Consider the following 26292-nt stretch of genomic DNA (forward strand, 5'->3'; position numbering starts at 1 on the left):
ATATATATATATATATATATATGTGTATATATATATATATCTCCAGCGTCATCGTCCAATTCCATGTTCTTTTCATCTTGTAGACTTTTTTCATCTTGCATCCATTAAACCTGGCTCCTCATGTTCCCCTCCCCCGACGACCGCCATTCCATGCCATGTCTCTGTGGAGTTGACCTTTGTGGTACTTGTATAAATGGAGTTATCTGTTTGTCCTTTTATGACTTAGCGGAATGTCCCAAAGATTCTCCCATGGATTTCCTTCCCCTTATGCTGAGCGGCATCCTGTCGTATGCACACATTTTGTCTGTCTGTTCATCTGTCGGTGGAGTTAGGTAACTCAACCAGTCACTGTTTTGTAAATGGTGCCTTGCTCCACACAGTATGGAGATATCTGTTTGAACTTCTGTTTCCAGTTTTGGGGGAACAAACCGGTATCATAGTACAGCTCCCCCATCCCCACTGAAACACATTAAAATTTTTCTGGGTGACTATTCTCTCTCTCTCTCTCTCTCTCTCTCTCTCTCTCTCTCTCTCTCTCTCTCTCTCCCCTTCTCTTCCTCCCTCTCCCTCCCCCTCCCTCCTTCTCTCTCTTTCTCTCCCCCTTCCATTTTTTTCTTTTATTGGATTTTTTTATTTACATTTCAAATGTTATTCCCTTTCCTGTTTTCCCCCACCGCCCCCAAACATTCCCCTACACTGGGGAGGTCCATCCTTGGTAGGAACAAGGGCTTCTCCTTCCATTGTTGCCCAACAAGACCATTGTCATATGCAGCTGGAGCCATGGATCTGTCCATGTAGTCTTTGGGTAGTGGTTTAGTCCCTGGGAGCTCTGATTGGTTGACATTATTGTTCTTATGGGGTTGCAAGCCCCTTCAGCTCTTTCAATCCTTTCTCTAATTCCTCCAATGAGGATCCCATTGTCAGTTCAGTGGTTTGCTGCTAGCATTTGCCTCTGTATTTGACATGCTCTGAATGTGTCTCTCGGGAGAGATCTATATCAGGCTCCTGTCAGCATGCACTTCCTAGCTTCATCAATCTTGTCTAGTTTTGGTGGCTGTATATATGGGCTATATATGGGGCAGGCTCTGAATGGCCGTTCCTTCAGTCTCTGCTCCAAATTTTGCCTCCATATCCCCTCCTATGAATATTTTTGTTCCCCCTTTTAAAAAGGAGTGAAGCATCTGCACTTTGGTCATCCTTCTTCTTGAGCTTCATGTGGTTTGTGGATTGTATCTTGGGTAATTCGAGCTTTTGGGCTAATATCCACTTATCAGTGAGTGCATACCATGTGTGTTTTTCTGTGATTGGGTTACCTCACTCAGGATGATATTTTCCAGTTCCATCCATTTGCCTATGAATTTCATGAAATTGTTTTTGATAGCTGAATAGTACTCCATTGTGTAGATGAACCACATTTTTTGTATCCATTCCTCTGTTTAAGGGAATCTGGGTTCTTTCCAGCTTCTGGCTATTATAAATAAGGCTTCTATGAATATAGTAGAGCATGTGTCTTCGCTGTATGTTGGAGCATCTTTTGGGTATTTTCCCAGGAGAAGATAGCTGGGTCCTCAGGTAGTGCAATGTCTAATTTTCTGAGGAACCTCCAGAGTGGTTTGGAGGTTTGCAATCCCACCAACAATGGAGGAGTGTTCTTCTTTCTCCACATCCTCGAAGGCATCTGTTGTCCCCTGAGTTTTTTTGTCTTAGCCATTCTGACTGGCATGAGGTGGAATCTCAGGGTTGTTTTGATTTGCATTTCCCTGATGACTAAGGATGTTGAACATTTCTTTAGGTACTTCTCAGCCATTCGATGTCCCTCAGCTGAGAATTCTTTGTTTAGCTCTGTACTCCATTTTGTAGTAGGGTTATTTGGCTCTTTGGAGTCTAACATCTTGAGTTCTTCGTATATTTTGGATGTTAGCCCTCTATCAGAGACTATTCTCTTAAGTTATTTAGAACTACTCATTTTTGTTATCAAATCGCTGTATTCTAAAAGCTTCAAGCACCTAAATATTGCTTTCTTTATAATTACAAAACCAAGAAGTATAACTGATATTGAAGATTTTTGTGATATATCAGGCTCCACAAAAAAACAAAACAAAACAAAACAAAACAAAACAAAACAAAACAAAACAAAACAAAAAAACCCTATCCCTTTGGGGAAAAAAAATAGAGCATGGTCCTGAGTTGACAGGTCTCTAAAGAATGCACACAGATGGCCGGTAGCAAGTGAAATGTATCAAACACAGCCAGTATACAATGTGTCCTCTGATGGTGCAGTTTGGGTAACTTTTTCCCCTGCTAATTCAATTATGAAAAATATAGTATCATTTCTGAATTTTTTTTTCCATTTACCCAAATTTAGGATAGAGCTATTTGTAGGTGATTGCTAGGTGTGTTAATGGGGTGGGCACTCAACCTGCGAGCTGGTGAGAGAAGCTGCTGACCCTTCCCTCCTCTGATTGGTGTCCATTCTTAGGGACTGGCCTGCTTCCTACTCTGTGTGTCCATGACAGTATGTTGTGATGGGGTTTACGCTCTGTTGTGCTGTGCGGGAAACATTCTTAGTTCTTACAGACTCATAGTTCCTCACAATATAAACTCAGAAAATGCTAGAAGGAGTTTTTGGTCATGCTTTTGTTTGCTGTGACTGACGGATTTGAGCCCACTTGATGAAGTCTTGGTAAGGGTGTTGCTCTAGGACCTGCTGAGGTTGTCTTGGTGTGCACTGAGTACGTGTAAGCATTCTTTTGTTTATGAATTCTGAAGGTGAGAAGTTTTGTTCTAGAAGGTTTAAAATAGGGGGATGTGAACTGCCCAGGTTCTTTTGTTGTCCCCTCTCATTTCTATACTCTTATTTTCCTACTCTGGTAGATGGAGCATGGAGTTCTGCCTCAAATGTGGTTTGGGTTTATGGGCAATGGCAACTTGAGCGGTGTCTTTTTTCCTTCCCAGGGCATGTATGGTCACTATGACTGAGTAACTGACAGGCTGGTGACTGGACTGAATCCCACCTGAGCTGCAGCCAGCAGCAGAGCCCATGTGGTGTTCATCGGAAACCCTGGGAGCCATGGGGGACTGAACCCCTCTGATACAAAGCAATAGTGAGCCTTCCAGGATTCGATTAGGAGGCATTTCTGTAATGAGCACCATTTGTCTTTTCTCGAGCCTCGGCTGTTGCAGCCATGATTTACAAGCAACTCGAAACCAGAGCAATTAAATAACATCACTTTTCAGTTACATAAAACATCTTATCTTAATTTAAAGATGTGTATTGAATGGGGAACATTCGTAGCAATGTAAATGTCAATCACATGGACTTCAGTGTTCCCCAAAGTGGCCAGAACAGTTGGAGGATTCACAGCAGCTGATGTTAAAACTTAATGCAAAGTCAGGCATGGCGGTACACGTCTTTACAGTTCTAGGACTCGGGGGTTGGGGAGTGGGGAAGCAGATGGATTTCTGTGAGAAACCCTATCTTGAAAAATACAACAAACCAACAGCCACACAAAACTCAATGCAAAGCCACAGCCATCACAGTGTGGCCCTGCAGCAGAGTCTGGGTCCAGAAGTGAAGTCATTGCCTTCATGGCTGGCTGAGTTCTCCACAAGGGCGAAGGGACTCAGGGGTCCCTGGACCAGTGGTGTTGTGTTAACTGGATTTGCATGGAAGAAGAATGAGGCCGAGTTCCTACCTCACACCTTATGTAAAATTTAACTCAGAGTCAGCCAGTAGTGTAGGAGTTAATAGCTTAAATCTCTCAGAAGAAAACAGACCTTGGATTTGACAGCGGCTTCTTGGTGAAACACAAAGTGCTTTAGCAACACTCGGAGTATAAAACAGGTCATTGAATTTCATTAGAAACTTTCATTAGATCCCTTCTTGGTAAGGGATATTACCGAGAAGTGAGACATTTTAGGAATAATAATCAGAAATCATACACACAGCATATCTTTGATATCTACAAAGACAGCCCATTTGGAAAAAAAAAAAAAACCAGAAAGGTCTTGAGTTGACAGGTCTCTAAAGAGTGCACACAGATGGCGGGTAGCAAGTGAAACGTACCACAGCAGCATTGGTTATTACAGAGTAGCAAATTCAAGCCTCAGTATTATTTCGAATCTACCTGGATGTCTGCTGTTCCAGAAAAAAAAAATCTCAGCACAGGGAAGACTGAGGGAATGAGGGTGTGAGAACACTCAGAGCCTGTGAATGGGATTGTGAGACAGCGGCAACTGTGGCAAGCTATTTGGAAGCCCCTCTAAAAGCTAAGAAGTACGGTCTGAACCACCAATTCACATCCTAGGTTCATACCCAGAAGAAAAGGAGGGACTTGGATGGTCACTAACATCTACTGAGGTATTATCTGTAAGAGTCCAAAGACAGACTCGACACAAGTGTTCGCCAGCAGATAACTGAGCAAACAAAACGTGGTACATGTGTATAACAGGATCAGTCGTAAGAAGGATCATAAGTGGAACCCCAGAACAGTACAGAGTGAAATACTGAGATGGATACTAGACAGTAGAGATGGCTCAGTGGTTAGGAACACTGGCTGCTCTCCCACAGGACCCAGGTTCAATTCCCAGTACCCACATGTAGCGCACAACCATCTCTTAATCTCAGTATCAGGGGATACACTGCCGTCTTCTGGCCCCTGTGGGTACTGCAGGCACATGGTGCACAGACACACACAGAAAAAAACCCAAACACATAAAATGATTTTAAAAAGGGCAGACACTTCGTAGTTCCAGGTGCGTGCTGTATGTGGAAGAAAGCAAGCGAATCGAAACAGAAAAATGTTAGAGATTGTCAGGCAGAGGGACGGGAAGTTGGGAGTTGTTGCTTCATGATTATAGAATCTGAGGTGATCGATTTGGTAATAGTGACGATGATCAACACTGGGAACACTCATTGCTACTAAAAGGTCTGCTGGAAACTGGCTAACATCAGGGGATGGGTGTATATGTGACAAACGTATATGTATGTGTATGAAGAAAACGTATGTTGGTAAAAGTATGTATCTCTATTGTGAGTTCACAACACACTGTGGTGTTGTCCGTAAAGCATTAACCAGCCATGTGGGCTGTTGAAAGAACCACATGGCGGTGTTCTCAGCTTTTCTGAAGCACATCTGTTGGGCTTCAGTGATGAGTTACTGGGGAGAGGTGTGGTGACAAGGTGTGTCAAAATTGACACTAAACAGAGTGGGCAAGGATCGTGCCCACTGGAGCTCTTCTTGCTGCTGTTTGTGGATGAAAGACGTCTTCAGAATTTTTCTCTTGGACTAAAACCAGAAAGGACGGAAGCTCCCTTTCCATTTTTTTCTACTATGGAATGCCTTGTAGTCCTGGCTAGGGAGTTTGGTGACAGGGAAATGGGTAGAGTGAGAAGGAACTTGACTCTTTCCCTTTTTGCAAGTGTTTGCCAACTGTTCGCAGAATACTGAGTGAGAGAGACACTGCCAGGTCTCCTTTGTGCATGTATGGTTCCCTGTGGCCCAGGGCAGGTTTCTTATATAAGTAACTACACTCATTAGGAAGACTTACAGGGCGCTGGGAGCTCCTCCTGCTTTTCTGTCGCTGTAATTAAACACCACAAACAGAAGCAGGAGAGGATGGGATTAATTCGAACATAGAGTTTGTATAGTTCACCATGGAGGAAGGCTGGGGCAGGAACTCAGGACAGGAACTGAAGCGTATGTCATGGGGAAGTGCTGCTTACTGGCAGGCTCTCCTTGGTTTTCCCAGTTTACTTTCTAATACACCCCAGGCACCCCAGGGCTGTCTGCCCAGGGATGGAACCACCCACTGGGGGCTGGGCTTTCCCACATCAATCATCAGTAAAGAAAATGCCCCACAGAAAATTAAGATTTTCTTATCAGCTGACTCTAGCTTGTGTCAAGTTGGAAAAACAAACAAACAAAAAACAAAAGCCAAAAAACTAACCAGTACAACTGACTGCTTGACACCTTGACACACAAATATATCACTCTTAAAGTATGATCTTCCTTTCTTGTCCACCCGAAGATGTCATGTTAATATTACAGTATTAAAAATAATAATAAAAAGTTTGACAGTGCCACAGTCTTTAAAGGAAAACGCAACACTTTAGAAAAGTTCAGTCTCTTTAAAACGTCCAAAGTCTCTCAAATCTTTCTAAACATACAAAGTATCTTAACTGTGGGCTCCGGTAGAATAAATAATTTACATTCTTCTTATCTCAAGAGGGAAGTGCATAGCCACAGTCTGAACAAAGTAAAAGTTAACTAAATTGAATCCTGCAGCTAAATGCCTTGCATCTGGGGCTCACTCGTGATCTTCTGGACCCAGAGTGCTTGGGTAGCTGCACCTGCTGGGCCCTGCCACGCACAGCTCACACAGCACACCTCGTAGGCTCCAGCAGGCTCCTCTCCATTAGCTGCTGCTGTCCTTGGTGGTCATCCAACAGTCCTGGCATCTCTAATAGGCTGTGGTACGCACAGGCCACACCTTCACCTGTGGCCTGCTGGCCTCTGTGAGAGACTCTGACCCTGCCACCCAGTGCTAAGCCTCAGCTATTATTCTCCAAGACCCTCTGTCCCGGGGTCTCCACTGCAACTGAGGTTACATCTCCACCAGTGGCCTCTCCTGGCTCAGCTGCTCTCCATGACCCTTTTGTGCTTTCAAAGCCAGTATCATGTAGAAGTGGTAACGGTTAGGTGACTTACACAGGACTTAATTCAGCTGCCAGCTTCCGATGCTGCTTTGGCTCCCTCTGGACACAGCTGCTGTGTGCTGACTCTGAGGAGAGCTTCTAGAAGATGACCCCACCTGACTCTGAGGAGAGCTTCTAGAAGATGACCCCACCTGACTCTGAGGAGGAACACTCCCAGAAGATGACCCCAGAGATACTGGTCTCTTCTTAATCACACCTGATTCCTCAGCTCCAGCTGACTGGGCACACATCTCTTAACTCTCCACAGGACTTGAACAACCCTGATCAAAGTCTTTCAAGTTCCCTGGATGTTACAAGCCAGGCCTCCGCCTTCTCTCTGAGCTTTATCTTCCACGTTCCCATAGCAGCTCAGTAGACTCTGGTCACCTGACGACTTTTCCAGCCCAACGTTCCAGACGGCTCTTATAGTTGTTGCGTTGTCCAAAACAACCCTGACAAAACCTCACCACTACGGCTCCACTATTAATGCTTTTCCCAGTTATCGCTCTGAGCGACGCTATTTTAAAATCCTGTGGTAACTATCTGTAGCCTGCAACCTCCTGATAGTTTGAGGGATGGCATTCACTTGTCACCACAGTACAGTAGACACTGTTAAAAGGAGACCAGAGAATGAGACTTGGAGGCTGGAGCTCAAGTGTCAAGGGTGGTGTGGGATAGGTAGGTGTTACTCTGTTTCTACCTAGCCATATGCTGGCATAGCTTTTGGCTGATACTTTTGATTGATATTTACAATGCTGCCTTAATTTCTTATCAACTCACCTTTAACAGGGTATCCATAGCAACCCAGAGGACAGAAAATGGTGTGTCTAAAAGATGTACAATTTTGGAATCAGACCGATGCAGAATTTCGTAGTTTTACTTTTAGCTGTTGATTTGAGGCCACTGACAACCTTAAATTATTATTCATGATCTGAGGAAACAAGGAAAAAATAGGAATAAATATGATCAGACTTTTGGGAACACCAGGCACAGATTAGTATGCTCTGTAATCTTGCATTTCCATTTTTCCACATTATTGAGTTTGCATATGCAAACTTAATTTGTATTTACATAATTGTTCAATTTAATTATTAAATTATTGCCTGCATGCATGTTTGTGTACCATGTTTGTCCCTGGTTCCCTTGGAGGCCAGAAGAGGGCACTGGATCCCCGCCAGTACTTGAGTCACAGATGTTAGTGTTGGGAATTGAACCCAGGTACCCTGGAAGGTCAGCCAGTACTTTTAACTATCAAGCCATCTCACCAGCCCCTCAATTTTTTTCTTTTATACTGTCACTCCTATCTTTGCATGGCCCTGCCATATCACCAGGGAGATGGCTATCGCCAGCTTGGGACAAATATGCTGATAGTAAGCAGGACTCAGCAGGTAGCTTTAGGACTTGAGCCCTGTTGGGGCCTCTAGTCCAGGCCCTTTGCACTTGGCTTTGTCATTGTTACTCTTTTTCTCCAATGCTGGGTGTTGAATTTGGAGCCTCGCATATGCTAGGCAAGTGCTTTATGTCGGAGCTAAACCTTCAGCTCTGGCCAGGCTTTACCAGTTGTCTGATTTGTTTACTGTGATTTTGATCATTTTAGTGGCAACCAGTTACTGGAAGAATGAGTCAGCTAGACCTAGCTCATGCCCATGCTAGTGCAGTACATTAGATACATTGTCTCCCTTCTAATTACCTTTATTCCAGAGTTCTACTTACCAGCTACTTTGTCCCCACTCCCAGCCCCCACCCCCTTGGATTTCCTGGGTTTCGTGTTTTCTGATAGAGAACATGTCTCTGAGCCATCATATGGTAGATAGATAGTGACCGTTTATTGGCTACTTTGTATCTCAATCTCCGTCACTGTTGTAGTGTGTGTTACATCTGTTTCATAATCTGGGTCGTAAACTTGAGTCACTCCCTTTTAGTTGGTATGTAAGCCACCACATGACTCACTTTTTTGGTGAGGCTGCCAATGTCATTTTATTAACTGGTTAATATGGCCAAATCTCAACGCTGCTTTATCGGACCTTGGTTTTACAGTGCTGAGTAAGGCAGACTTAGCGCCACCTAACTGTATTGATAAAGTTTTAAAAATGCGCTCACTTCCTTCCATTTAAACTAATTGGTAGGTGTCTGATTTACTGTGAAATTTATTAAAAAGTGAGTATTTATAAGGTTCTTTTGATCTAAACATTCAGTTTTGTGATTTTTATTCATAGTAAGCCAGCTGATAATATCTTATTTTACATTTATAATTTTATTTTATGTGTGTGAGCATTTTTGACTCCTTGTATGTGTACCATAAACATCCCTAGTGCCTATGGAGGTCAGAAGTGGGCATCAGATCCCCTGGGACGAGAGTTACAGAGGGTTCTGGATCGCTGCATGGGTGCTGGGGATTGAATTTGGGTCTTCTGCAAGAGCAGTCAGAACTCTTAACTGCAGAGCTGTCTCTCAGCCCCTAGTTGACACATTCCTATAGTTCTCTCTAAACCTGTGTAGCCTATGACTTACAGATGATTCTGAAGTTAGCATCAGTTATGTCTTGAAAAGGGGCCTCAGTCTCCTTAGGGCTTTAAACCAAGGTTTGGCAGAAGGTTCAGCAGGTGGTACATTGGGGTGATCTGGTGTTCAGTTGCCCATTCACTGCACCTCTGCACAGAACACCACTGATGTGTCAAGACTTCAGCTTGCACCTAGAGCACGCTAGTTAGCCTTTGAGACGGGCAACATAGACATACTCAGGACTTTATGTTCCAAGTTTTGAAATTAAGAGAACTGATGTTAGTGTTCAAGGTAGTACTCTTACTTCTTAATACAGGACTTAATGGCTGTACTGAAGACACCTTCCAAAACCTATTAAGTAAGTGTATTATTTTAAATAGAACATGTTTGCTTTTTCCAAAGTATCCTCCCCCACATTCTAATGTTTTAGTAAATGCTCAGTTTTTCACCTAATTTTAAAACTAATTTTTTTTGCCAAAAAATGATTTTTTTCCTATTTGCTTTAGGTTATCAGAAATGAGAGTTCCAAAGACTTCCTGTGCCCCCTGAGTGGGGGAAGATTAATTATGATTAATGTATTAGCACCATGTGTCACCTACTTCTCAGCTGTATTAGATCCTGGGAAAATAGCTGTGTCTTTGTCCTGCCCCCGTGGTATGCCAGTAAAGTCATTTGTTGTTTTTATTTACTCAAATTCAGTTTTTCTTCTGCGTTGACATCAGCTGCTACTATGTTCATTTTTCCTTATGAGAAGAGCTAGAACTCTAAGCGGTTCTGTGCTTTCACAGGCCCAGTCCTCTGCACCCATGTCTGAGATTTAACAGGGCCCCTGGGTCCCATGACTTGTTTCCTCTGTCTGTGTTATCAGTGCCTTGTTACCAATGCCTTCTTCAGTCTGTCTGCCTGGGCAGGGCAGAAGGAAAGGAACAAAAGGCAGCATACTGCGCTTTTGACCTCAGATACATAATAGATAAATTGTATATCTCATCTTGTAGGAATTTAGATAAGTTGGCAAACAGAGTGACGCCATCTGGTTTATAGTGGTCTTATAAAAATACACCCAAGTATGATGCTTCATTAACTTTAATGAAGCAATAGACCATAAATGTTTGCACTATCTTCGCTATCTCTACAGTTAATGCTGTAGAAAGGTTAGGTCTTTAATTCCAGGTGTGAGCCAAGCTGTCCTCCAGCAGTGGGGAACTTCTCACAGCCTGGCGTACCGACAGTCATGTGTTAGGACAGTTGTTCTCAACCTTCCGGATGCTACGACCCTTCAATACAGTTCCTCGTGTTGTGTTGACCCCCCAACCATAAAATTATTTTCATGGCTACTTTATAACTGTAAGTTTCTACTGTTAGGAATCATAATGTAACTATCTGATATACAGGGTATCTGGTACAAAACCCCAAAGGGGTCGAGACACGGGTTAAGAACCACTGTTTTAGGACGCTGTGAGGGTGGTCTCAGGAATGTAATTATTTTGTTCTTTGGCTGTTGACATATTCTGCTGTTGTGACCCTTCTCTCTAAACTTAACTGGCCGTATGGAAATTGTAGGCCTCCTTGGCTAGTCAGAGGCACCCATTTGATTGTCATCTTTGGGAGCTGCCTTCAAGCTGTCTCTCTTCCATTTCCCATTTCTTCTCTGGTACTTATGTAGAGGATCCTCTGAAGGACTCTTCAGGAGAGGCCATTTCTACTGGGCTTTCTCTTCAGGGCATAGGGATGCTAGCATGTGAGTTAAGTGTATAAACAAAGGTATTTGGTGTGAATCAAACCTGTAATTCTGGGCTGGAGAGATGGCTCAGTGGTTAAGAGCACTGACTGCTCTTCCAGAGGTCCTGAGTTCAATTCCTAGCAATAGCATGGTGGCTCACAACCATCTGTCATGGGATCCGATGCCCCTCTTCTGGTGTGTCTGAAGACAGCTACAGTGTACTTATATATAATAAACAAATAAGTCTTTAAAAAAATCTGTAACTCCAATACTGGGATTTTTTTTTTAAACAAGGTTCAAGTCCTAAGTGCTGTGGCAGAGATGAGCTGTCTGAACTTTTGGCTAATAAGTTGGCTTTGTAAACAATCTTTACCTCTCTAAGGAATCTCCCCAGGCAAGCTGAGGTATTCTTTATTTTTTTAGGCACTAGAAAGAGGAATTTTTTTTTTGCATCAATAGGAACCAGCCATTTCACAAAACCTTTTTATATATTCAAGAAATCAGATGTGTCGTGACTTATAAAATTCATTCTGTTATTACGGGTAACGTTAAAGGCCGTTCCTCGCTGTTGTGTCGGGACCATCTGAGGATGCGTGCTCCTGCTGCTCGTTACGTGTACCTCCGTTCTCTTTACATCCTAACCTGTCGTTTCTGCATGTCAGTGGCTTCTTGAAGTGATGTGGCCCTGTCCACACACGAGAACATCTATTTAAACCTCCTCAAACAGTTGGTGTTTTTTTTTTTTCAGCGAACTTAACTATTTAATGCCCCTTTAAGGGTGTTTATTTTTCTGTAAAACCAAAGTTACACGATTACGTAGTGATTCCGAGTATAAGCCAACGCTTTCTTGTTATTTGAACTTTCTGACTTTTTTAAGTGCTCAAGAATGAACAAGGCAAGTTCTCTACTGCCGATCGACCTCCAGCACACAACAGTTCCTTTACGGAGCTCTTCACTTCGAGCTTCTGTAGAGTTATTTGATCTAGAACCCACAGAGTGTATATGATTGGTTTGCTCTCTTGAGGTCCATCACACTGGGCTGTCATTTCATTCATGACAGGGTCTTGATGCCAACACAGGGGTTGGTGTGGCAGAATGACCCACCTCCTGAATGAATATTGGCTCCTTCACCTCACCCAACACAGCAGTCACCTAATACCAAGGCCAGCAGACTCCCCCAGCTGCTGATCTTTTGACCTCTGTCTCATCTGGACTGAGATTTGTATTCATAATATATCCTGGATCCCTAAAACTTAGTTAGTCCAAGAAAAAGGTAAAATAGTTCACTGATGACTTCTAATATAGACTGTGTTCATATTATTCAAATGCATTCAGATTTTCGATGTCTTCTACGGATTAAATTATATCATCATAAAAGAGTTCACTGGTCATTTTTAATATGGGCCATGCATTGAAATGTTAACGTATTATTGGTTAAATTATGTTATTATAATTAGCTTCACTTGTTTGTCATTAGCTGAAAGTATCCACTGGACATTTTTACTTGGCTCCCATTAAATGTCTGTCAGATACTGCTCCTCAGTATATCTTAAGACAGAAACTGCCCTCGCTTACCTCCTCACCAGTTCCCCCAAGAGACCGTCAGGATAATGACTTCCTTAGCCTCACTACAACATTTAATTGCAGTGGGGAGGTTAGTAATTTTCTAGACGCAGCCTAGAGTGTTTTGAGACCTGGCCACATACATGAAATAGTAGCTGAGGATCTGGTAGTTCGTGGGGAGCTCACCCTGCAGAGGAGCATCAGGTGCTGAGGCACCTCTCTCCCGTCACCGTGTGCACCCCGGGGAGTTTGTGGTTTACATATTTACTGTTTATTTGCAGTGCTGGAAAACTTCGACCAGACCATAGTCTGCTCCACCTTTGGATCACTGGAGAGCCAGGAGGACTTCCGCACTCCAGAGTTTGTAAGTACCCCATCTTAAAGTTTTTAATGTGTCACTAAGGTCTTCTTTGAAAAGCAAATTCTATTCTTCAGTGGTTCGATCTGCCACAGGACCCCTCAGTGACTACTAAGACTTTGGTCTTCGCTGTGGCGAAGGTACCTTGAGTGTCCCAGCATCGTGCACTCTGGGTTTGATTTCGCACTGTATATGTGACAGGAACACAGTCGGTAGTAAAAGGATGAGGAGATGTTTGCAAAATTTCCCGCTTTGTTGCCTGATTTCGGTTGCTGTTGGTTTCTGCTCTCTGTAACCTTGGAAATGAGTCGTGACTGAGCACAGACAATGCTCTGGCCAGAGCAGTTATTCATAGTGAAACGGCCTGTTTCTGGTTTCCTTCAAGAACCTTCAGTAATTCGAACCCGGTAGGACTAAGAATATCTTACTGGTTATTTCTACCAAGAGGGAAACTAATGTTCCCACTCAGTCAGACATTGAAGATTAGCCATGGCTCCTACCCTCAAGGAATTAAAAATTGTATTAGATGCCACTGTGATTTTATTAGTGCCTTGTTTAAAGAAAATTAAGTATGTAGGATGCCTTGCAGAATGTCTTTCAAAGCAGATTTTGTATTAGTCTCCTAAAGTGCTCGTCTCTCTGACTCATGCCTTATTAAGGCACCGGAGAATCAGGGAAGCATGGCGGCCTTCACCGGATTTGCCCAGTTTTCTCCTTACTGTGAATGACTTGTCTACCATTTGTGTTGGCAACGAAAACGTGTGTGTCTGTGTGAGAGTGTGTCTCTGTGTGTGCGCGTGTGCACACACGTGCTCATGCTTGCATGTGCATGTGTGCCTTTGTATCTCTGTGTCTATGTGTCTATGTATATATATTTTAAATATATATATATAGAGAGTTTATTTTTGAAGTGTGATGATACACCTTTACCACTCCAGTAGTTGGCAGAGTGTGACTGCAATACTGATTCTATGAGTCTCTCTCTCTCTCTCTCTCTCTCTCTCTCTCTCTCTCTCTCTCTCTCTCTCTCTCTGTGCTACCCACTCGATTGAGCCACTAGTATAGACCTCGAACAGTGCTCTGGACTGAGAAGGATTGCGCATAAAACTGTACCCACAATGCCGTTTCATTTCAGAGCGGAGCTCCTGCAATATCCCTGCAGATGACCTGCTGGGAAAAGCACTTGGTAGTAACACAGAGACCTGGCATTCAGTGACTCCTGTTACAGTCAGCGTGAGTGTCAGTGAGGGAGAACTGAGTGCACCCAGTAGTTCCCGTCTGGAAGGGCAGCTTGATGCAAAGGCAGGCGATACTGATACAGACTGAGGGAGCCACTCCACTCTTCTCCTTCCGAGCAGATTTTAATCGAAACTTTATAAGGACCATAACTGACGTAACGAGAGCTGTGTGCAGCAAGGTGTTGGCGTGCCTGGAAAACATACATACTTTACACCCATTCTCTTCGTGGAAATGGAAGTTTTCTCGGCAGCTTCGAGTGGATGGAGGTGCTGGTGCTTAGCTCGCCCTAGCAGTATCTGCACGAAGAGTTGGAGTGGGTAGTGCAGATGAAGCCTCCTCCTTCAGCAGCAGCGCTAGTTTCTTTCATGTTTTTCATTCTCAAAGCTCTAAGACTAGTTAGTGTAAGATCAATGATCACAGAGTCCAGAGTCACCAAGGGCAGTCGCCTTGGAGAGACCTATTTCTTATTTCAACCATAGTTCTGAGGATGTGGGAACCAGAAGGAGAATCTTCTTCTTGGCTTTTTTTTTTTTTTTTTTTTTTTTTTTTTTTTTTTAACCATTAGGCCTTCAGAATTCCTGCAAGTCATTTTATTAGGCTATACTGTTGATAACAATATAGATGATTGCCCTGTACGTGTACCTGACAGAATAGCTCTGTGTCCCTGTGTATTAGTTCGTTTTTGCCAACTTGACTGAACACAAGACACGCCCACAGAGAGCGAATCTCAGTTGAGGAATCAATGGCCTTCATCAGATTAGTCTCCAGCCATGTCTGTAAGGCATTTTCGTAATCGCTAGTTGATGCAGGAGGACCACAGGTTGCTGTGTGCAGGGACCTCCCTAGACAGGTGGACATGGGTTGTAGAAGAAAGAGAGCCAAACAGGCCAGTCAGTTGGGCTCTGCTTCAGTTCCTGCCTTAAGTGTCCTGTCCTGGCTTCCCTCAGTGAGGAAGTTTTACCTGAAAGTGTGAGCTAAGATAAACCCTTTGCTTCCTAGGTTGTTTTTGATGAGCATTTTGACAAGCGACAGAAAGCCTGGTTACTGTCTTTCTCTAATGACACCTGCTTACAATGCTCAGGGAGCATTTAGTTTTTAAAATGTATTTAAAAATTTGTTCTTTGAGAATTTCATATATATATACATATATATGCATAGTATATGTATTATGTATATATCATTCTTGAATATTATATGTATGTATATGTATGTATACATGTGTGTATATACCATATGCCTGTATATATTATATGTATACATGTATATATGTATGTGTATATGTATGTATGTCTGTATATGTATGTATATATGATGTATGTTTGAATGTACATATGTATGTTTGTTTGTATGTGTTTATGCATATATCATATTCTTGAATATTATATGTATGTATATATATTATATGCATGCATGTATGCATATATGTATATATATCATATGTATGCTGTATGTATGTGTGTATATGTGATCATATGTATGTATATATCATGCTTGAATATTATATGTATTTAGGTGTGTATATATGCATGCATATAGCATGTATATATCATATGTCTATATGTTATATGTATGTATATATGTTTGTATATATATTTTAAATTTGATCATATCCACATTCTACTCCTCTCCACCATCTCCCTGACTTACCACCACCATAGCTCCCTCCTCCTTCCCCTAACCTGTTGATTGCAGTTAGTGCTTTTCATATGGCCATGGGTGTAGGGCCTTCAGCCAGAGCATGGACAACTGGGCAGGGCACATCCCTGAGGGAAACGGACTCCCCCTCAGGCCACAGCCAGCTGCTAACAGCTCCTCTGCTGGCGTGGGGCGTTGGGAAGGAATACTTTGTGTTCCCACGCCACTCCTGTTTGTGATGCTCGCGACTCGTCAGTTCTTGCGAAGCCTGTAAATAGCTGCTGCTGTTTTCTTCCCAGCACCACTGTTGCCAGCACTCCTGGCCTCATAATAAACATAACTACCATGTGCTGTCTCTGTGGTAAGCAAACTGGCCATAGAAGGAGGTCCCTTGAGAACAGGGCACCCCAGGGAACTACACTGTGATATTTAAGAGACGCCTTCTATGCAGGCTTGGCCAGGACAGTAGGTAAGTCGATGGAAACCAGATTGTTACATTGGGGCCAATACTGGTGGGGGCCAGAGGACCCAGTGGCAAAGCAAAGTCTCGGACAATGCTAGATAAAAATAAAAGAAGTTGGGAAAACTAGTTTTCTAATTATTTTTCCATCGGGCCTTTCGGAGGATCCCTTGCCATCTGCCAAACTGTGTTTGTTAATTGAGTGGATTGACAGCCCTGTCAGCTGCTTGGGGCCTATAGACAGTAGCAGCTCCATGGCCTTCCGTTCTTCTCCCCTGCAGCTTTGGGTGGCTGCGTCGCTTGCCCAGGTGTCCGTTCTTGCTCTCTCGCCCCCCTTTGTAGATGGGAGCTATGGAGGTAGCCAGAACGCTAGAGTGTTAACGAGGCGACCAGAGATGCAGATGTGTTCTTGTTGTGTCAGAATGGTGGGAGCAGGAAATGACATCTCATCACTGTGAGGTGAGGCAGATGTGCCGGTGGGAGTCAGTATGAAAAGGATGTGGTAACTGTGGTTTACTGAGACACTTGGTAATCTTGTACACCGGTATGGCGCCATTTCAGTCTTGGTGCACTTTTGCTAAAGTACAGTAGAATTAGTTAACATTGTATTACAAATGTTTTCCCAATTAGTGCTATCTTTAAAAAACAAACCTGTTGGGGCTGGAGAGATAGCTCAGCGGTTAAGAGCACTGACTGCTCTTCCAGAGGTCCTGAGTTCAAATCCCAGCAACCACATGGTGGCTCACAACCATCTGTAATGGGATCTGATGCCCTCCTCTGGTGGGACAGTATACTTACATAAAACAAACAAACAAATCTGTAAAGAAACAAAGAAGCAAACAAACTTGTTACTGTTGATATTGGGAGGTGGAGATCAGAGGACATCTTCATGGAGGACACCTTTCTCTCCACCCTTATGTTGGGTTCTAGGGATTGAACCCAGGTGGTCAGGATTTCATGTCAGACAGCAAGAAGCCGCCTATCTTGCAGGGGCCTTCCGTGCTGTTTTATTTCTCTCAGTATGATCTGTTCTCTTCTACCAGTGAAGCCTGACTCATCACGTTACAGTTTCTAAAGCAGTTCCTGGTCAGGAGGGAGACGGTGGCTGTGTGACCGATGCCTGTCGTTTGGAGCATGGTTAGGAATCGACATGGAAGATTCTGATTCTGGGGCAGGGTATGGGGAAAGTGGCACTGGGAAGTGGGTGCCTGAGCCTCAGATCATCTAGAAGAGGTCAGACGTAGAAGTAGAGGGTAGATGAGATGACTAAGAAGGTGAGGGCATCAGCCTCTAAGCCAGGTAACCTGAGTTGGATCCCCAAAACCCCCAGGTCGGAGGAGGAGAGAAATAAGTGTTCTCTCTCTCTCTCTCTCTCTCTCTCTCTCTCTCTCTCTCTCTCTCTTTCTCTCTCTCTCTCTATTTTCTCTCTCTCCTCTCTCTCTCCTCTATCCTCTCTCTCTCTTTCCTCTCTCTCTCTTCTCTCTCCTCTCTCTTCTCTCTCTCTCTCTATTTTCTCTCTCTCCTCTCTCTCTCCTCTATCCTCTCTCTCTCTTTCCTCTCTCTCTCTTCTCTCTCCTCTCTCTTCTCTCTCCTCTCTCTCTCTTTTTTCTCCTCTCTCTCCTCTTCTCTCTCTCCCTCTCTTCTCTCTCCTCTCTCTCTCTCTTTTCTCTCCTCTCTCTCTTCTCTCTCCTCTCTCTCTCCTCTCTCTCTCTCTCTTCTCTCTCCTCTTCTCTTCTCTCTCTCTCTCTCTCTCTCTCTCTCTCTCTCTCTCTCTCTCTTACTCACTACGTGTAACCAACCAACCCAGATGCTGTTAGGATAGTTACAGAGTTAGAACTTAGGTTTGGTTCCCTAAGGATAGAGAACCAATAGGATAGGTTAGAGGATAGAGACATGTTCTGCTACCAGATTCCCAGTTCCGTATCTGGTTAAGAGCTCTAAGGGCTAAATTGAAGGGCCAGTGAGATATGGCTGGCCCCGTAGACTTCTCACACTCACCCCGAGTGTTAAGGAGTTTGAGCTTTGGGTCATCAGAGGTAGTGGTCATTGCGTAGGAACTTACAGTGGTCCCAGCACACACAGTTGAAGAATGGGGTGTGGGGGACATTGATCTAACATCGTTACAGCTGTGACCAACATGGAATTACTGCACTGTTTCACCCCGACCAGCCTTTGCAGAACTGGAAGTATTCATATTACCCTCCTGGCTTCTTAGAGGCAGGAGCAATATCTTACCACTTTGGATCTCATGCTAACTGGATTGTTTTCATTGCTTAGCTTCTACTAAATTTGGAGTAAACCATAAAATTTGGACTGGCCAGAGAATGTTACAGTAGGATAAACCAGGAAGAAGGATCGAAGTCGTAAGACTTAATAACCGGGTGTGAAAACAGACTCAGGAGGATGAGTACTCCTCTTTTAAGGCTAGTTATTGCTTGTGACATTTCGAGTGAGAACGTCCCCTATAGGCTCATATATTTGAATATTTGATTCCCAGAGAGTGTGACCTTATTGGAGGAGGAGCGTCACTATTCCAGTTAACCGTCTGTCTACCTTGTGGTCGTGCCTCAGTATGTAAGCTCTCAGTTACTGCTCTAACACTTGACTGCCTACCTGTGCCATGCCCCTTATCGCACCGGCCAGGCACTGGGCCACCTTCTGGAACAAGGAGGCCCCCCCAGATTAAATGCTTTCTTTTGTAAGTTGCCTTGGTTACGATGTCTTAGCATAGAAATAGAAAGGTAACTAAGACATTCTCTTCTAAGAGTTATTGTTAATTCCCTGAAATTCTGGTTTAATTGTCTTCAACAAGCTGAAGAATATGCAGGCCCAAGGAAGAGTTCTGAGTATTAATTTTTTCAACAATAGTAACTTGGCATTTATTTTAGGTACTGAATATTCAGAAAAGAAAATTCTGTATCTTAGGAGCTAACACTTTGATGCGAGAGACTTTAGATACAAAGTAGTAATATAAATTATAAAAGAATATAAATAGGGAAAAGTAATAGGAATTGTATGAGAGAGGGTGTGTGTGTGTGTGTGTGTGTATGTATGTGTGTGTGTTTTTCAGCAGTTGTGAGCGTGTAACAGTTGTAAACAGAGTGTTAGAGTGTTAGTATTGCAAGGCCTGCATGTGGTGCTGGAGCAAACTGGAAGGACAGATGTCTACGCAGGAGTGGCCTAGAAAGAGGACTTGAAGTGGACACTTTACTGATAGATTTGTGGACAAGGAAGGCAATCCACCCGACTGTAGTAGATTGGGAAATGGGGAGAATTGTTGGTTTGGGGCTTTGTAGGTCACTGCAAAGACTCTGGTTTCATTTTTAAGTTGGGAGGCCATTCAGAATGAACTTTGTCTGGATGAGTGGGAGGGTTTCCAGCAAAGTCCTTGAGTGGGATCATTTTTCTGATGTGTTCAGAAGGGACCATGATGAAAAAGAGCTAAGTGGAAGACAGCCAGGCATGCTAATCATGTGATATTGTACATGATACAGTGGCCTATGGGTTTCATGCTCAAGAACCACACATTCCTGCTACAAGAGGAAGAGGGAGAGGGAGGGGTAAGGGGAGAGAGAGGGGTAAGGGGAGGGAGAGGGAGAGAGGGAGGTACAGAGGGAGAGAGGGAGGTACAGAGGGAGAGAGGGAGGTACAGAGGGAGAGAGGGAGAGGGAGGGAGAGAGATGAAGGAGAGAGGGAGAGAGGGAGGGGGAGAGGGAGAGGGAGGGGTAAGGGGAGAGAGAGGGAGGTACAGAGGGAGAGAGGTAGAGCGGGAGGGAGAGAGAGGAAGGAGAGAGGGAGAGAGAGAGGGAGGGAGAGAGGGAGAGAGGGAGAGGGGGAGAGAGAGGGAGGGAGAGAGGGAGAGAGGGAGAGGGGGAGAGAGAGGGGGAAGGGAAGAGGGAAGGGGAGAGAGAGGAAGGGGGAGGGAGAGAGGTGAAAGAAAAGAAAAATAAAAGATGTTGGGTCTCATTTATAGTTATGCTAGGCTATATATAGCCCAGAGACCACAGATTGGGCAAGCCTTCAAAGGAATTTGTTCAAAGGAATTTAATATTTAGCTCGGCTCATGGACTCTCAGAAGAGGAGAGAAGTCAAAGATGAGGCAGCCAGTGAGATTTGCTCACTTGGGCCATTTTGCTGCAGTCAGTATTCACAAGGTGCATCAACATTGCAGGTGCACCGTGCACTCAGGGAAGAAGGTTGTGAACGTGTCCTCTGCCTGAATGTGGAAGAATGCTTACTCGCTCTGTGTGGCTGATCCGGAAGCTGAATGTATGGATTGTCAGCATTAAGGAGGACGAGCAGAAGTAGACAGAGATGCCAAGAGACCATTCAAAAAGATCTCTGAGTCACTTCTCTGGAATAAGGAGTGTCTTTTCCCAGAGAGATGGTGGTAATTAGACCATAGGACCAACCAGGTCATTTAACTCAAAATACTAACAAGTCCCATTCTGTACATTCTGGAACATTCTAATCATTTTCAAAAAATCATCACTTCAAAGGTGTTAAAATGAGCCAGCCCTGTTGGCACAAGGCTATATAGTCCCAGGCTCTTTGTGAGCAGAGGCAGGCAGTTTGCAAGTTCAAGGACACCTTGGGTAACTTGAGATTTTTCTCTCAAAAAAAAAGGCATGCGGGTCTGACTCAGAGATACAGTGACCGCCTGTCATGCACATCACTCCTGGTTCAAATCTCAGTATCCCTTTCTACAACTCTGAAGTAGGTAAAAGTCCAAAGTCCTGTCAACAAATGCTTATTGACAATATCGATTAACTGATGATTGATTGATTGTTAACTTTTGAGTTGTGATAGACAACAGAGCAGCAGCAGCAGTAGACCTTAAGGGGAAGAAGCCAGTTCCACGAAGGACGTGGCCCAAGCAAACAGGTTGTCGAGCTTCTACAAATGAAAGTGAACTCCGTGGAAGTGGTTTAGCCCTATTGATCAGCCGTAGGTGTCCAGGCTGCTCAAGGATGGTTTCGGAGAAGTACACCTGTAATCTCTGACTTAGGATCTGAGACAGGGAGTTCGAGACCACAGTGAGACTGCCTCAAACCAAAGCCTCAGAGTGGGGGCCAGATTGCCCCGCATTAGTTTGAGCTCTCTGGCTGGAGTTGTGTGTCAGTTAGGGTATCCCACAGCAGGGATACTGGGTTGTGGAACCACAGTTGAGTGGTCTTGAGGTGACATGAGGTGATATCGATGCTAGAAGGCTAAAGTGACAAATGGGGCATTTAAGAAAATAAGTGTGTGTGGGAGGGAGGAGGGGACTACATTGATTTAGGGAGGAGATCGGACACAGAGTGAACGGATGAAGAATGTCGTAGAAGCCAGAGAGTTTGTCTCCTACACTGTTACAGAAGGCCTGTGAGTAGGTTCTTTATGAACGTTAGGAAGAGGCCACCAGGAGCCACCATGAGGTTGGGCATCTCAGCCTGAACAGAATTCCAGCCTGGACACGTTATTTACTTATTTTTAATGGAGTTCATTAGGCAGGTGGAGTGGACGGAAGCTACTGCAGGTTCATATGCTTTGATTTCAGTGCGGGAATATAGAGGAAAGTCCTGCCTTTAGATACGAAATGAAGAAATAAGGTCCTGGAGGTGGCACTTACCGGGTAACTGATCTTAGGAAGAACGTGGAATAGTGGATAAAATTCAATTTATAGAGGAGACAATAGGAAGCAAAGTGGACTCCGGCCCGATTCATAAATCCCAGCTGCGTGAGTAGCGGCCGCAAGGGCAGAAGCTGAAGGCGGATGGCGAGGAAGGTTCAGGCACTGGGCTAATTAAGCACAGTAAGAATTGAACGTAGGGTGATAGTGTCAGGAAGTCGGTGGAAATCCAGGCTGCGTCCACACCGGTCCCACTGAGGACAGACCCAGGCTTCTGCTCAGGTTGGCAAAGCCCCGCCTCCCATTCTGAGTACTCCCTTTGGAGAGGGAGCTCACCGCTCCGTACTGGATAACTTTCCAAGAACAGGACACCATCAGGTAGTAGCAATTGGTAGATGAAGATAGAAACTAGAGATTTCCCTTTCCTTCCGCTATCCTTCTATCCTTCCTTCCTTCCTTCCTTCCTTCCTTCCTTCTGCCCTTTCCTTTTCCTTCCTTCCTTTCTATTTTTTAGATGAAAGACAATTCACTTGTAAAAAGATTTCTTAAAAATTTAAATTAGGTGTGTATATGTGTGTGCCTGTGTGTATGTATATGTATGTATGTATGTGAAGTGTGAACACATGTGTGTACTTCAGCATGTGCTCACACATGTATATGCATGCCGGTACCCAAGGAGGCCAGAAGTGTGTCATCCCCTGAGCTGGGATTACAGGCGGTTGTGAATTGCCCATCATGGGTGCTAGGAACTGAGCTGCGGTCCTCTTGGAGGGCAGGACATCCTCTTGAACTCTTAAGAGCCACCTGCCTGGCCAGCCCTGAGAAGCATGGTTTTCAGGACTGAACGGGAGGCAAGGACAGCTGACAGACTTTCTTCCAGCAAGATGGTGTCCCACAGCGGAAACACCTGACACCCCAGTGGCATTCGGATGCGGTGAGATGAACAGGACCAGATGGGAATAATGAACACATGACTCAGGATGTGTCCGTGGGTGGGAGGGAAGGCAGGCCGTGGATGGTTCACGGAGAGCGGGACTCACTAATGGGATGTGTGGAACGATAAAGACCAGCTGTGGCTGTCCTTCGACGTGGCTCACCGATGCGTCTGGTTTATTTCACATTTTATTTTGTCCACACAAGATAATGACCAGCAGCCAGATCACCTGATCGGGTAAAATCCTCCCTTCCTTATAACTGTTCATTCTACCTGGTTTTACCGCCTTCCTTTTCAGAAATCTTCGACTGTAAATGCCTTGCGAGTCTTGCCTCGCAAAGCGTCACGTCAGGTATTCAGGGAGCTTTCTGTCATGTGGGGATGTCAAAATTAATTTAACAAAACCATGGCAAGGAAAGTAGGAGCCCTGGGCATTCTGAACAGTTATAATGTCTGCATTTACCGTGGACCTCACCCATTACAAAGCGTCTGGACGCACAGCACAGGAAGAGCCAGAGAAGTTAAGAGTCTGCTGGCCAGCAGCCTGACGGTGCCGTGACCTGTCATCGCACAGGGGTGCAGATCTGTGGTAAAAATGTAAAGAGAGAACACAGGATGTGGTGGGAATGTGAACACACTAGGAATTCACAGGGTTCCTAGAAAATTAATGAGGAGGACCAGAGGGCTTGCCACTGTGCCTGTGTGCCCTTCCATGTTTTACATGTTACATACAAAATCTTTTTATTTTCTAAAACCTCCCAGTTAATTATAGCTTTTATTATTCCATCAAATAGAAATAAAAGGTGCATCTTTATTATAAATCTTAAATTTTTTTACATTTATTTTTGTGTGTGTATGTTTATGTATGTGTGTATATGTGTGCATGTGTGTGTATGTTTATGTGTGTATATGTGTGCATATGTGTGTATGTGTGTGTGTGCATGTGGTCCCTGTACATCTTGTTCTGCATGTGGAGGTTGCCCTTGTACTTGGAGCGATCTTGCTGGTGCTATGAAAAGTCTTAAGCATTCCTTCAGCCCATCTCTGGGGAGAAACCATAAAGTCATTTTTACCTAGAAGACCCGAGTGCATTTATACTTCCTTCCAAGTCACCTTGTGAAATTCAGATTAATGCGACCTGACAGATTGTAATTACTACCGAACAGCATCTTCATTAATTATAATGCGCAAACCAGCCCCGGAGTGTTCCATCCCGGGGTGTGAACATGGATCAGAATGTATCAAGTCTGAACCTGAGTTGTTGCTGGGGATAAAGTTTGATCTCAGCTAAATGGTCTAAAACAGAAACAGACCATCAGACTTCACAGGAGGCTCGGCCTGGCTTTTGGTCCGTGCGTCCCCAAGTGCTTTTTATTGGTGGTTTATAGACAGAGTTCTTACTGTTAGCCCAGGCTGGGCTTGAACCTTTAATCCTCCTCCTGCCTCAGTGTTTCACGTGCTGAAACCACAGGCATGCACCACTGTGCCCTGAAACTTAATGCATATTTGATGTAAATGTGTGACAGGTGACATAGGAGGGTGAAGGAGAGACAGTGCAGTGAGGGACTTCTAAGATTATAAAATGTCCAGTTCCTGATAGGAACCGTTCTTTTTCTGTAAGCGGAAGCTGTTCCAAAGGCCCCACTAGGAAGTAGAGCCTGAAATGGAACTGAGCACGAGAAGCCTTCTGTGCCCCTGCATGGCTCTGCCCCCTGGCTCCTCCAGGAAGCCTCTTTTTCTGTTTAGGTCTTCTACTTCCTTATACATAAAAAGCAAGAAGGTCAGTGGCAGATTTCCTCACCCGCATGTGGTGCGGCACAGAGTCGAGAGGTGTTTGAGTGGTGTGGAAAACATGTTCACAAAGTTAGGCAGAGAACAGCCGTAGCTTAGTTAGTGGTCATGAACGTTGTAGAAAGTAGCGAATCCTGATCGGGGCTTCAGAAGGAAGACACACTCACAGCCTTTAAATTTATAATAAGCCTTAAATAACATGATAGCTTTGCAGCTGCCTATTCTCCGTGCTGTTAGAATCCACTTTCCTATTGATAACCCCGAGTTATTATTATTTACTGTGCTTCAACTAGGCTGCTCTTAGCTGCAGTTGGGCTAGCCCACAGGGCCACTTTTTTATGGCTCAGCTAACCCATGGCAGCTTCTTCTTCTCCCTCAGGTAGGTTCTCCTCTCCTTCCTCTGTCCCCAAGCTCTGGAAACCTAAACCCCACCTATGTGTCTTCTGCCCAACTATTGGCTGTTGGCACCTTTATTCACCAATCAGAAATAACTTGGGGGCGGGGTCACGGGTGCTACTTGCAGACTCCAGATCCTGGTGGCCCGCATTTAGCATTAAAATAGACAGTAAAGGGGCTGGGGATTTAGCTCAGTGGTAGAGCGCTTACCTAGGAAGCGCAAGGCCCTGCGTTAGGTCCCCAGCTCCGAAAAAAAGAACCAAAAAAAAAACCAAAAATAGACAGTAAAAGACAGAACTGCAACATGGCAGGCCACAGCACTGAATGGACATCCCTCAACCAACCATAGCACGTTTCTTGAAAGCGTTGTCATGTGATGTCACACTGTAGGTATCAGAAACTGGCTTCATTCTTAGAAGACCAGGCTAGAGCATTGACAACTTGTATCCCCAAGAAAGTACTCTTATCAGCTCTTGAATGCTGAGCAAATTATCAGTGGGTTGGGGATTAATTATACCCAGCAGTATTATAGAATACCAACAGCGCAACCGGTCAATAAATATACTGAGCCCTTTCTAAAACTCGCTAATAGAATTTTTAATGAATTAAGAATAAGACCTATTTGAATTATTCAGTTTTGAATAAACCACTATCAACATCACTAAATTTTGCAGTAAAATTTTATTAATTTATTCATTCAATATTTATTAACCCATGTGCTCAGTGGGGAAATAAAAAAGAGTGCATCTCAGATGTTCACCCTCAAGGCCAAAGGTGGTACATTGTTCACCTCTGTGTCCGGTGGCTGTCTGTGCAGGTGATGCTGGCTGGTGGTCAGAAGTCTCTGAGGTGTGTTGGAGTGTTAGGTCAGTCCTAGTGTGCACATAGAGAGCTGGCTGTGAGTCAGGATAATCCTGATAGCGCCCTCGACACAGAAAGGACCACACTTTACGGTCCTTGTTCCTGGTCAGAACCTGAGTGTGTTTATGTAAACCTTACAAAGACAACACACTATAAGCCTAGACTGTTTTTGCAGGAAGTAGTAATATTCCTCAGCTTCTTTGTTTCCTCCACCCTTCTTCCTTGAAGCCACTCTCCCATCACCACTGTGCCATCCTTTAACAATGCAAACCAGACCATCTCCGTCCCAGCATAGTGGAATCTCTCTCCCGTTGCTTCATCTGCCCCATTATAAAATGTCACAGGATAAATGGGGAATTAATTTCAGTTGATTTATTTAATAATATTTACCCATTTAATGTTTTTGTAACTCTCTTGGGAAGTAGCAATGAAATGATGGCACAGTCTGCATCCCCTCGGGGCATACGTTCTAGTGAGAGACAGACATTAATTAAGCCATTACACGAATAGCTCAACAATTAGAAT

At 44.2% G+C, this 26292-nt stretch overlaps 1 protein-coding gene across 12 annotated transcripts in view; it reads left to right on the forward strand.

Annotated features, from left to right (window-relative positions):
* Positions 1 to 26292, forward strand: part of Ano6 (anoctamin 6) — a 180031-nt gene that overhangs the window by 61366 nt on the left and 92373 nt on the right. For all 12 annotated transcript variants that reach the window (XR_015624134.1, XR_015624135.1, XR_015624132.1 and 9 more), the window contains 1 exon segment: positions 12764 to 12846. Coding sequence is in view for 6 of the 12 variants with exons in the window: in XM_087557551.1 (XP_087413677.1) it covers positions 12764 to 12846 (83 nt within the window). In the remaining 6 variants the exon portion in view is untranslated.

Source organism: Rattus norvegicus, chromosome 7 (genome assembly GCF_021556685.1).
Source record: "Rattus norvegicus strain SHRSP/BbbUtx chromosome 7, alternate assembly SHRSP_T2T, whole genome shotgun sequence".
NCBI lineage: Eukaryota > Metazoa > Chordata > Mammalia > Rodentia > Muridae > Rattus > Rattus norvegicus.